Here is a 13,582-nt window from a genome sequence, read left to right as displayed (position 1 = left end):
TTTTAAAATGCTAGTACTGAAACAAGATATGAGTGATGTATAAGCAAATATAAAAATAATAGAGGAATGCTAGACATATTAAAATATAATCTAAATTGATCACAGAAATGTAATTCATTTGCATTTCAAGTACAAAAGAATCAAAACAACAATTTGCATTTTTGTTTTTACATTAAATTCCTATTTAGACAGGAGATATTTTCTTTTTCATCTGTAATTTAAAGATAAACTTCCTTACCCCATTCCTTTGGTGCTTCTCCCGCACAGTCCATTGGTACCTTTTCCATGCATTTTTTATGCACATTGAATTTACAATCTGAAAAAATTCAAAGTGAAAAATCAATTAAAGCTTTTTTCTAATAAATATTTAATTAAAAGTAGAAATTTTTAAGAACATTGACTGTAGGTAAAACTGTAACTGATGGAATATGTTATTTCATTAACATTTTTATTTTTTATTTTTATTATTTCATTAACAGTTGAGAGACTTTTTAAATGCAGATACAATTTAAAGTTGAATTCTATTTTCTATATAAACAAGAAGAAAACCCAACAAAACATTTAATAATAAAATTAAAGTTATACCAACAAGAAAATATTAGAAACATTAGTGAAGCCAAATTATAATCACTTTTAGTCAGAGGCTTAGTGATTGGAAACGGGGTGGGTGGAAGACAGAAGGATAATAAATGAACCAGGCACCATTTTAAAGGAGTGCCATTTGGACAAAACATTAATTGTTCATGTCACTTTTTAAAGTAAAATACACAAAAGGGGCACACAAAAAATTATATTTTTTCCCCTGGGTACAATTTATTCAAGCTGCTTCTCACTCTGCTTCAATAAATTAATTTTAAGAGCCAGCTCATAAATCATGATTAATTATATAAAAATTATACACAGGTATATTTATATAACTTTTATTTTAAAAAAAATCAAAACAGAAAATCTCATCTTTAAACTAACATTGCATTGCTCTGCAGCAAAAATATTACCAAGTTATAAAGAATTGTATATAACTAATTTAAATGATTTCAGATCATTTCAATAGCCACTTCATAGAATATCAGCCAATAAATGACCAATGCTTACTTTGGGGAGCCATTGACTCATTTAAAAAAAAAATAATTTCAAAACTCATGAGTTTTTTAAGGAATTATCATGGCAGTGATAATACAAATAAAAATAAAATTATGGTAGAAGTCCCTCCCTCTATATAGGCATTAGCAATTCCAATCACCTTTGCATTGCAGTCCTTGTCTGATGAGGCCTTTGAGTAGCTTTTTACAATGCTGACAGACAGTGGGTCTTGTATAGGAATGAACTACAAAAGTATGAGGGACTCGGATACGACCAGCAAGTTCTCTTTCAACCCAGACAGGTCGACCCATGTTTAATGAAGGAGATCGAGCACGACTAGGGGATGATCCTCCTAACTAAAATAACATTTTAATTAAAAAGATTGATATTTACCAATAGTTCGAAAAAACAAAAATGCATTTTGTATACATAAGATTATTCAAAACATTACAAAACTACAAATGGCTGCTCTTTCCTTGTAAAGAAACATTGACAGAGAAAAATTCGAATACAATCAATAAGAAGCTGAAAGTTATGTCAATATCTAACTGCATCATGTGACTTCCCTTGGTCATACAGGCAACACCTATATGGTAGTTTATTTTAATACCAAATTAAACATTCTCTATTTGTATATCCAGTTTATTCACTATCGCATACAAAGAAGAAATTAAAATATTGAAAATGACATATCTGATGAAATGAAGGCATAAAAAGTAACTTGAGAAGATTAAGATAGCCGCATATAAAACATGTAAATGTCTATCAAATTGCATCAATGGTTGTAAATATGCCTCATGTTTAGTAAAAAGTCGTCTAATGTATGGATGTTACCCATGTGGTCAAAAGAAATCATATAGGACAATTATTAAGAAACCAAACAAAAACTTTCCTTCCCTTCTTTTTTGTATTATGTTCAAAAATATTTTTAAAAAATCTTTGTTTACAAGGAAGTTGTGTGGAACTCTTAGAAATTTGCATAGACCCAAACTTGAAATATTATAAATTTAACTAATTTAAAAAATTTAATCAGTTTATTTAAAAGGACAGCATAGTTTTTAACAACGTAGTATGAATCATATTTATTTTGACAAAAAAAATCTTAATATATTGAATGCAATTTATGTATAGTAAGAAAAATCAATAAATAATTACAATTTGTTTTCAGGTAAATAATGTCTACTTTCATGTTATGCAGCATGTCAAAAGCAATAAATATTAAAAGATAAATAACTGTAGTAAACAAAATGTTCAGCACCAAAGCAAAAGTTTAAGAAGCACAGAAAATTTGGGAAAATGAAAACCCAATTTCCCCTTATTGTAATGTGTAAATAACTTTTCTTTAACATTATATTTTTAAAGAAATTTTTCTATTCATTTATTTAACATGCTAAAAATGAAATCAAGCAATTCGTTTAAATTATACAATCTTAAAAAATAAGCTTTGAGAAATATATATACAAAGTTTCAATTGCAAATGCAAGAATAATTTCATATCTCATGCACTAAAAAATGTTTTTATTAATTTTTTTTTCTTTGAAAAATAATAATAACAAAAGTTATAACTTAAAACTATTTCAATATAAAATAGAGCTGAAAACATATTTGGTTTTTATTTTTACCATTGTGTCATCAAAACTAGCTGCACTGCTCGTAGTATGTCCTAATGATTCTGTAGGACTTCGTGGGTAAAGCGATGTAGCTGAACGTCTTCGTCGTGTGTGGGTACAATTATTGGGTATCTTGTAGGCACAGCGTTTATGAAAATTTAATCCACAGCCTACAGAAGATGAACAAGAATTATCTCCATGGTAATAAATATCAATGTATGATGCAAAAAGGAAAAATAGGTTAACATCAACATCTCCATTTTATGAAGGATTTGTTCATTTATTAAAAGCATTCTTAAAATTTCATAATAAAGTCATTTAAAATGACCTTGTGTATGATCAGTCATTAGTTAACTATATAAAATGCCTTTACATGGCAGGTAATATGTTAAGTATAAAATAAATTCATATCTAGTTGCCAATTTTGTATATTGACAAATAGGATATTTAAAAACAATAAATATTAAAACAAAAAATTTAAATTTTAAATCAAATTACGAAAATTACATATTATATGTAGCTTTGTAGCAATGAAATCTTTTTGATATCACCAACAATAATAAATATATTTTTTCAATTTGCTTTTTATTTGTAAGATATTATTTAAGTAATACACATGATTACTATAAGATAATATGTTAAAACAGTTAAAGAGTGTCTTACACCTGTGATTGAATTTATGAAAAAATTAATTACAAACTATGCTTGAGACAAAACTTTTCTCTTAAACAATTTCTGAGAGTTATTACCTAATGATTTTTTAAAACTATACAAAATAAAATTATACTGAATAGAAGAACAAAGGAGATGTTTCAAAAATTATATAAATAAAATGAATTATTTATTACATATAATACTACTTAGATATTTAATATTTATAAATCAAGAAATCAAAACAGAAGATATAGTATAATTAAGTATTGACCATAATTGATTTTGCTAAAAAAAGCATAAGCATGTGTACAAGCATAATTTAGAGCTATAGGATGAGTAATGACAAAGTTGGGTGGTAATATAATTCAATAACAAAACATGCAAGCAATCAACACTGCACTAGATATAAAATTTTTTGCAAAATGCAAGAAAAATAATGCAACATAAAAATTAATAATTTTTTTTTTATGCTTCACAACTCAGGAGAAGTAAATATTTTTGAGAATATTCCATGCTACTCAAAAGACCTTTTCACTTTGAAATAAGCAAATATTATAATATCATATTCTTTTATATACAGGTGCAAATAAAAATAATAATGAAATACAGAGATCAATAGAATATTTTTTAAACTAAGATGAAAAAAAAAAAAAAAAAAAAAAAAAGGGCAATGATTACAAAATACAAGTAGAAAAAAGTTTTTATATTTCATTTAATATTGTTCCTTTTAAATTGCGAAAAATCATGAAAATGTTGTATGTTTTATTTCTAAAGGAACACAGCCCAAAGAATATTAAGTATATTTGTAAATTTAAATAATTATATGAATTATTTTTGTTTACAATAATTAATTTAAAACTTGCTCAATAGATTATTTTAACTTCAGTTCTTTTCATATTGGTTATTATTTAAATCTTCATGTACTTTGCATTTCCAAGGTTGAATTATAGTAAGTATTTATTTCAAAAATGTTGTCAAGTAAATATTTTAACATAAAAAGGGGAATTGGAAAATGTTAAATACATCATGTCCAAATATATTTCAATGATATCATGAAAAGTAAAAAACTTTTATGGCAAACATAAGTATCTGAATGATAATGAGAGGTTAAATGATGCTCAGTTGATTTATACAATAAAATAATTTTTAGAATATGCACAAATTTTTATGTCCATTTAATTACCAGTTTAATTCAAAGAATATTTTGACCCGTACTTCTTTACTATCTACCTGATATACTAATGTACTTATATTAATATTTTTTGAGATTCCTTGTTTCTTTAATACTAGCAAATCAAATTTAGAAATGGGAAAAAATAGCAAAAATTAAAATCAAATACTTCTGTTAAACATACTGAAAACTACTCAAAACATTGGCTTAACAAAAACTTCAGATTTCCAAATCAATAAAAAATATTCTTAGGCATAAAATATTGAGATAATCTAATTAGGCTTGATTTAATTTATTTCCTAAAAACAGATGCAGAGTTCAGAATTCAGCCCAATCTTTTTAAATAAAACTGATCCTCATCTGATTTGAACATCTTTTCATATATATTCTAATAAAACATTTTTCAAATTATTCTAAAATAATATCTCATTTACACAAAAGCACACACATAAAAAAAAACTGCTGCAATATCAGCAAAATAATGCATAAATTACTAGTAATCAACATGCCAAACTTACACAGTAAAAAAAAGATTGTTTTATACATAATGTTTATTAAAAAAACAAATTATGAAATTATGCAAACAATCATTATTTAGATGCATGTTCATACATGTTACAAAATTATGTTAGGTTACACAATTGGAAATATACAAAAATTACATAGTAAAAAAAATATGAAATTATACAAACAATTATATGTATATAAACGTTCATCATTTTACAAAATTGGAAACTAATTTTTTCTTGCATTGAATAGCACTTTTATATTTAATAAAAAAATTTTTCATAAATGAAAGCAACAATTACCTTCACATTTTAAGCCTTGTCTAACAAGCCCAAATAGCATTTCACCACAAAAATCGCAGAATGTGGGAGTTTTATAAGAATGAACAGTGAGAGCATGTGGCATAATCTGAATATCTTCAGATGGATCTTTACCTGAAAAAAGACAATATTTAATGCCCCAAACCAATATCACTATTAACAAAGAAAAATAAAAGCTGAACATTTATATGTTTTAAGATTTATTACTTTCTTTTATATGAATTCTTACTCGTTAAAATAAAGCATCAAAACAAGAATCCAATATAAAATTGAAATACAATTTCATAAACAATTATTTCCCTTTCAAATAATGCAAAATGTTTAATATTGATTAAAATGTAGCTTAAAAAGAAAGGGAGAAATTCTAACAAACAATTATACAAACAAAATATTAAATTCTGTAAGCATTTACTAATATTAGCATTACAAAAAACAACAATCAAGTATTAGTTTCATATTTATGTTTAATATAATAAATTTTAAAAATTCCAAAAAAAAAAAAATGTTTGGAAATATTTTATGAAATTTTTATCAAGTAAAATCAATACTTAAAAAAAACTTCATAATAAAATTTATTAATATAAATTGATCACAAAAATCACCAGCATAAAAATTTTCAAACTCAAAATAAAATACTTTTCAGTTATTTGAATTCATCAACATTTTCTCAATCTCATCATTTAATTTTTATACTTATATACTTTACAAATTTTTGTTATACAAACCTGAAACAACAATTTCTACTAAAGTGCCTTCAGAAACTTCAGATGCAACATTGATAGGATGTAAAATGTTTGTAGTATTATAGTCATGCCGAAAAAGAATCAACCTTTCTGTTAATCGATTTAAATTATGATCAGGAAACTAGAAGAAGAAATGAAAATAGAAGCAAAAATATGACAATCAATAATAAATATTTCACAAGATATCAGGAGCAATCAGCAAATTAATTAAAAATAGAATGTTTTATACCAATCTTGGAAAAGTATCTAATAGTTAATACACAACAATAAAACTGATAATATAAACTCTATAATGAAATATATTTAATGTAAAATGTTTATTTATACTATATTCTATTTTTGCATAAAATCCTACAACTCATTGCAATGTCAGTTTCTCGATTGCAACAGCAAATACACACATAAACACACACAAAAATGATGAAAATAATAAAAATAACAAAACTAAAGTTGGCAATAAAATTTCTATTTTAGCAGTTTTGAAAAAAAGAAAATCATCAAGTTAATGTAACTAAGACTTCTTTAAAATAAATTATCCTTAAAAAAATACAAAATTGGAAGATATTCTACTGATTTATACTAAATGACATTTTATTATTTGGGAATTTCTCATTAATGATAACAAATATGCTACATGTAGATAATTTTTATTTCTTTTTTACTTAGAACAATAATGATGAACAACAGGATTTATTTAAAAAATAAATTACCTTTTTATCAACAAAATTACATGCAAGATCTTTAAGACTTTTCAAATTCAGGTCACCAACATCAACAGTGATGGAATCTCTGGCTAAGCCAGCTTGCATCATAAAAGTTACCTCATCTGGCAGATTCAGAATTGGAGGCTCCATATTTGAGCCTGTTGATGAACAATAATACTGAATATATATTTAATATAATAAAAATCAATCCCCTACAAATAAAATAAAATTATAAATGTGTTATCTGTGTATTGCAGATAGGAATTTAAATTTCAATATTCAAAAGTCTAAAAATTCCAATCTTCAACACAATTTAGGATTTTACACATATTATCAGAAGGATTTGAAAGTGTTCTCCAACAAAGAACTACACAACATCTATAATTCATGCAAACTATCGAGAAAAAAACACTAATTTTAGAATTAAAATAGAAGTTAAAAATGAAATAAACTGACATGGTAATTAAGAATGGTAATTGACCTTTAAGAATGGTAATTGACCTTTAAGAATGGTAATTGACCTTTAAGAATGGTAATTAATCTAAACAGAATCTAAAAAATCAATTTCATGGGAATTTTATACACAATTCAAATTACAATTTCCAAGAAAAATTAGATAAACAGTCCAAGTTTTACTATATATTAAAATAACAAGAAAACAAAAGTCATATTAAAAAAAATATTTTTTTTTTTTTCCTGATGGCAAATCAAAAATAAATGTTAATACATCAAAATGATTCTAATAAGCAAAGTGCAAACAAATCAATAAACCCTAAAAATGTAAAATTTCATATTAAGTTAAATACAAGTACAGCTATTTAATCTTACTCCTTGGATATCTTGATATCTCACAAGAGTAAAATTCTATTAATTAAAAAAAATCAATACAATTTTAAAATTATATTTTTAACTGCTCATAAAATATTCAACCATTTTCAAAGTAAAAATTAAAACCTTACCAAAATAAAAAGCTGTGAAATTTATTAAATATTTCCATTATGATATCAAATATTCAAAAAACAAAAAAACTAACAGATATTAAAATTTAAAACAATTACACAAAATTTTACAATTATCGATGAGATGCAGGGAACAATAATTTCCAGGAAGTCCTATCACATGTAAAAGAAAGGGAAATAAGTTCAAGAGAGTCCTACAAGAGGTGGGAGATGTGACCTACAGAAAGATATGTGTCATGGTCTGAAGCTTCCGAAAGAAAAATGACTCAATTTGATGCCTTGCAACCAGAAATTATTTATCCCAGATTAGTACCAAGAAATATCAGGTACAGTAATGGCCATTCACTGCTTGAATGAGCACAGAACTTGTTCATAGGATAACTTCCTACAGCTATTGAATCACATGGGTGATAAATCAAAAGAAAAAAAAAAGCATCAACCAAGCAAAAGTCTATGCAAGAATGAACACATTTTTCAAAACTTTTTTTCTCTCCTTTTCATTTAAAGGTTAATCTTTTTTTTTCCCTTCTTTCATTTATTAAAATTGAGAGATTGAAGTTAACAAGAAGATTTAAAATATATTCTAAAACCATGGAATAAGTTTTAAAATAATAGTATAAAGCAAGAAATATTTTTATTTTCAATATTTATGGAACAAATTTAATTTAGAAAATTAAAACTAAAATTATATAACAAAACCATTATATAAATATTTTGGACGTTTAAAGTACTCTTAAATAAAAGTAAATATTTTTTTTTAAATGTGCTTTTAAAAATAATAACATGTTAATACAAAAGCAATTAATTAAACAATTCCTTTTTAAATTCTCAAATAAAAATCTCGTTCTGTTACAGAAGAAATGTATACTTCAAGTCCAATATATCAAACATTAATATTTCCACATCAAACAAGCGTTTTGAATGAAAGATGTCAGCTTAAATTGTAGGAAATGGATGGTTTATAAAACATTTAGAATTATTAGATAATTCCTTTAAAACTAATCATGGGTCCTAAATTTGTTTTTCCCAGCAGAAACTGAATGGTTAAATATTGACATGGCTGGAGAAGTCCAAGTTTTGAGGTCTATCTTAAGGTTGTACCCTCATTATTCAGAAACTGGTTGATATGCACATTAGTAAGAAGTTGCTCATTGTATCAGGCTATATTTAGATTTTTTTTTCTCCTGATTAGAGAAACAAAAATGTGGTTCAATTTTATTTGAAAGTCTTTTAAGAAGATATTAACATCATATGTTGGAGCTAAGTCTGCCACTTCCTCTTCATCAAATTGTCGATTCATACATTTAGCTAGTTATAAAGCTGGAATTAAGTTACAACATAATTTGTATAAGATTAAATTTTTCTAATTTCTTAGATATGAAGTATATAGATACAAGAGACATAAACTAAAAAATAATTTTAAAGCAAAATTTTCTTAATAATACAATGTTTCACATAAATCTTCTTCTTATTAAAATTTATATATACTTGTCTTATTCAACTAAAATCATTTCTGGGACCTTAAATACTGCCATGAATTAACACGAGATAGATTTAACTGACTTTTTACTTAAAACAAATGTAAAATTAGAAGACTCTGAAAAATATATTAAATCATATCTTGAAAATTAGATGAAGGAAGGAAAACTTTATAATACAATAAAAATATAAATTCTTAAATTTCAGATGCACCGATTTTTAGCAATGAAAAATAAATCTTAGTTTAATACAAATTAACTACCTTTGAAGGTTAGCCAGTTACGATGGAATATTAACTGTGTTCAATTCCAATCAATCTCTTATGCATATAACTTGATATTTATGATCTTCTAAGTATTTTTAAGCATCAAATTGTGATAGGCAATAAAGTGATGCTATTGCAATAGTATTACACTTTTTCTAATTTCTATGTACATAACTTTCCTAATGTAGTCAAGCCCTATGATATTACAGTGCTAATAGAAACATAGCTGCTTGGATAACTTGTTTTCTAATTGCATATTATCTTTTGTAGTAATTTAATTGCATCCTCTTATTCATAATGTAAATCCACATATAATTAGCAGAATATTTTACCCATGGCTTCCAATAAAGTAAGGAAACAAGAAATTAAATATTTATGTAAAAATGAAAAACAGTTTGAACTTCCTTATAATAATAAATATTTGTAAAAGATTATTCAATTAAAAAAAGCCTGCAAAAATCTTAGAAAAATTTATATGACAATTAAATTGATATCATTTAACTAAATTGATACTAACTTTTGGATTTTAAAATGGAGTAACATTATTTTTGTACAATAATATTTTTGGAATTTATTATGAAAAAGTACCAAAATCTTTCTTAAGTTTTAATTAAAATCCTAGATAAAGTTGAAAAAAAAAATGCTTTGAAGTACATAGAATTGCTTATCCTTGGAAGTTTATTTAAGTCAGATTTAATATTTCTATATCAAATAGTTTAGCCTGTAGAGAACCAATAAAAAAGAGATACATAAACATATTTTTTTAAATATTAGTAGAAGGTTCAGTGTGTCTGGGGGGGGGGGGAGGGGAGATGTGAAATGAAGATAATGTTAAAAAATACACAGTATAAAAACAATAAATATAAACTTAGGTGACAAAAGTCATGGAATATCTCCTAATAATGCATCTGACCTCCTTTTGTTTGGTAAAGTGCAGTAACTCGACATGGCACGGACTCAACAAGTCCTTGGAAGTTCTCTGCAAAATATTGAGCCCTTTTGCCTTTATAGACGTCCATAATCGTGAAAGTGATGCCAGGCAAGATTTTGTGCAGAAACTGACCTCTTGATTGTGCCCCATAAATGTTTGATGGGATTAATGCTATGTAATCTAGGTTGCAATATTGATGGAATTGTCCAGAATGTTATTCAAGCCAATTGTGAACAGTTCAGCTTCAGTGACATGGCGTACTGTCATCCATAAAAATTCCATCATTGTTTGAGTACATGAATGGCTGCAAATGGTTTCCAAATAGCTGAACATAACCATTTTCAGTCAATGAATAGTTCAGTTAGAACAGAGGACACAGTCTATTCCATGCAAAAACAGCCAAGAATATTATGGAACCACCATCAGTTTGCACAGTGTCTTGTTGACAACTTAGGTCCATGACCTTGTTGGAGTCTCTGTAACACTCAAACCTTACCATGAGCTCTTATCCATTAAAATCATGATTAATCTGATCAAGTTGAAGTTTCCCAGTCATCTAGGAACCACTGAAATAGTCACGAGCTCAGGAGCAGTGCTGCAGATAATGCTGTGCTTTTAGTAAAGACATTTGAGTTAGTCTTCTGCTGCCATACATTATTAAAGCCAAATTTCAGCACACGGACATGCCCGGTATACATCTTATATTGATTTTTGTGGTTATACTCCAGTATTACTTATTTGTTAACACTAATAATTCTACACATATGATATTGGTCTTGGCCATTAAGAACAAGCGGCCAACCACTGCATTGTCCATGGTGGGAAGTTATGTCCAAAATTAGATATTCTCAGTACATTCTTAACACTGTGGATCTCATAATTTTGAATTCCCTACCAATTTCTGAAATGGAATTTCCCATGCATCAGTACCAACTACCTATCCATGTTCAAAGTCTGTCAATTCCCATCATGTGGCTATAATCATGTCAGAAATCTTTTCATATGAATTACTTCCATACAAATAAAAGCACTGCTGATGCACTACCCATTTATACATTTTGTCTACAATATTACTGCTGCATATTTACAAATTGCTATTCCATGACTTTTGTCACAGTGTGTATCATCTAACTGCTAAAAATTAACATTAACTAGTATAAACAAAACATTGGGAAAATTCTATAACGAACAAAAATTACAAACTATTGGTCAATATCTGTGGTATCTTTGCAAAATAAAATACTCTAACCGAAGTTATTAAATTTTTGTTTATCAATCCTTATACCGTCTTCAATTAACTTTTCACAATACTCAATGACTTTATCAATATATAGAATACTGTTTAAATATATCAATAATTTTAAATTATATGATATATTATGCATTATTTAAAAATGATTCACCATGCTATTTCACTTTTATAGTTAACTTTATTGTAGCTGTTAAGAATACAATATTATTGACAAGTTACACTTTCTCCATTATTTCTCACCTATCTATTAAACATTCATTATCTTAAATAAATAAAAAAAATTAATCAATCAATAGATGATTTAGCAGAAGATATTCAAATGGAAAAAAAAAGACAAAAGGAAAACTGATTTAATCCTAGCTCTTTTACAAGTTAAATTAATTCAACAAGTGATTGATCTTTCAGTGCAAGTTTTTAAATGCAAATAAAAATGCACAAGAAAAGTTAAATTATATAAATAGATATTTTTTTATCTTTATAGTAATTCAAGAAAATCTTTACAACATATATCTCTTATTATCATGATTATCCCTTGCCATTAAAATTCATGCAGAAAATAAAAGGATGTAAGGAAACAGCAACATTTAAAGATGTTTCAGTTTAATGATAACAAACAGAAACACAAAAATAATAAAAAAGTTATTTGCCATTCATTACATTATTTTGATTTTATTCACTTTGATTTTGTAATTATTTCATTTCCTCGAGATAAAAAATTATTTTAAAAAGTAATAAACCAATTTTTTTTGCATTTAATTTAAATGCAAAATCATTCTCAAGCCATATTCAAGTCTTTTATAAAACACACTTTTTTTTTTCTATTTAAACTCAGACTGTAATTATAATTTATTGATTCACATACAATAAATATTTACGGTCTCGCAAAAATTAGTAAAGATACAGTACACACACACACACAAAAAAAATAGTAGGATCTAAAAAAATTCACTTTTATCCCATTTCAATCAACACCCAAGACTGAAATCATAAAATTTAATTATTACTTAAATTTTGTGTTCGATAAATTTCAAAGCAGTAAAAGTGTAGGTATGAAAAATGCACCTAAATTTTCGCAAATGAATATTTACAAAACAAACTCTAACAATTTACAAAATATTAAAAAGTCTGTACAATTTATTAGTTTTGTCAAAACAAGGAATGTTTTTTAAAATAAAATTATAGTTACATGAGCATTAAAAAAAAACACCATGACAATCACCTACACAGACAAATACAAAAAAAAAAAAAAAAAAAAAAGAGTGATAACAAATAAAATGAACACAGCGCATTAAAAGCCGCATTTGCATTAAAGTAAGTACTTACTATGATTTGATGAGAGAAATCATGCGTTTGCATACACTCAAACTCTTTATCTGTCTATAAGCTATCGTAAAATTGAGCAAAAATCTCAAGATATTAGTAAATCTTGAATTAAAAGAGATGGACTCATTTTGACATAAAAACTGAAAATTAACAAATTGGCGATATTTTTAAGGCTACTTTAATGAGGTAAAAATCATATATACTTGTAAAATACTTAGCCACAAAGCTTTAATTATTTTTCTTCATCTCAATTAAATTAAATCTTCATATATCCATGCCATTTTGACATTTAAAACTGTACCTCTTTGTATAGAGGAGGCAGAGGTTTAACGTCAATATTGTGAATCTCGATCTCTGCAGACGTCAGTATTAGTCGGTGGTGACGTTACGGAAGTGATGATTTCCTTTCTTAATGGCATTTAAAGAGCTTTCGTTTTACCATTGGAAGCTATTGCAAAACCGCGCAAGTGCAGGATCTTCTGAGCATGCGTATTTGTACAATATATGTTAAAAACGGAGAATTGCTACATTACAACCTGTGAATGCAAGCCTAATTAGCAATTCGCGAATGAATGCTTTATTGA

At 26.2% G+C, this 13,582-nt stretch overlaps 1 protein-coding gene across 2 annotated transcripts in view; it reads right to left on the bottom strand.

Annotated features, from left to right (window-relative positions):
- LOC129988274 (serine/threonine-protein kinase D3-like) overlaps positions 1 to 13,356 on the bottom strand; it is a 43,915-nt gene extending 30,559 nt beyond the window's left edge. For both annotated transcript variants that reach the window (XM_056096462.1, XM_056096463.1), the window contains exons 1-7: positions 12,999 to 13,356; positions 6,796 to 6,947; positions 6,068 to 6,206; positions 5,325 to 5,456; positions 2,703 to 2,860; positions 1,241 to 1,436; positions 239 to 316 (exon numbers count right to left, since the gene is read on the bottom strand). In XM_056096462.1, coding sequence (XP_055952437.1) covers positions 239 to 316; positions 1,241 to 1,436; positions 2,703 to 2,860; positions 5,325 to 5,456; positions 6,068 to 6,206; positions 6,796 to 6,939 — 847 coding nt within the window. In that variant the 5' untranslated portion in view covers positions 6,940 to 6,947; positions 12,999 to 13,356. The remainder of the gene's footprint in view (positions 1 to 238; positions 317 to 1,240; positions 1,437 to 2,702; positions 2,861 to 5,324; positions 5,457 to 6,067; positions 6,207 to 6,795; positions 6,948 to 12,998) is intronic.
- Between the last annotated feature and the right edge of the window lie 226 nt (positions 13,357 to 13,582).

Source organism: Argiope bruennichi, chromosome 10 (assembly GCF_947563725.1).
Source record: "Argiope bruennichi chromosome 10, qqArgBrue1.1, whole genome shotgun sequence".
Taxonomy (NCBI): Eukaryota; Metazoa; Arthropoda; class Arachnida; order Araneae; family Araneidae; genus Argiope; species Argiope bruennichi.
Note: the sequence above shows the minus strand (reverse complement) of the source record. Positions and strands in the feature narration are given on the sequence as shown.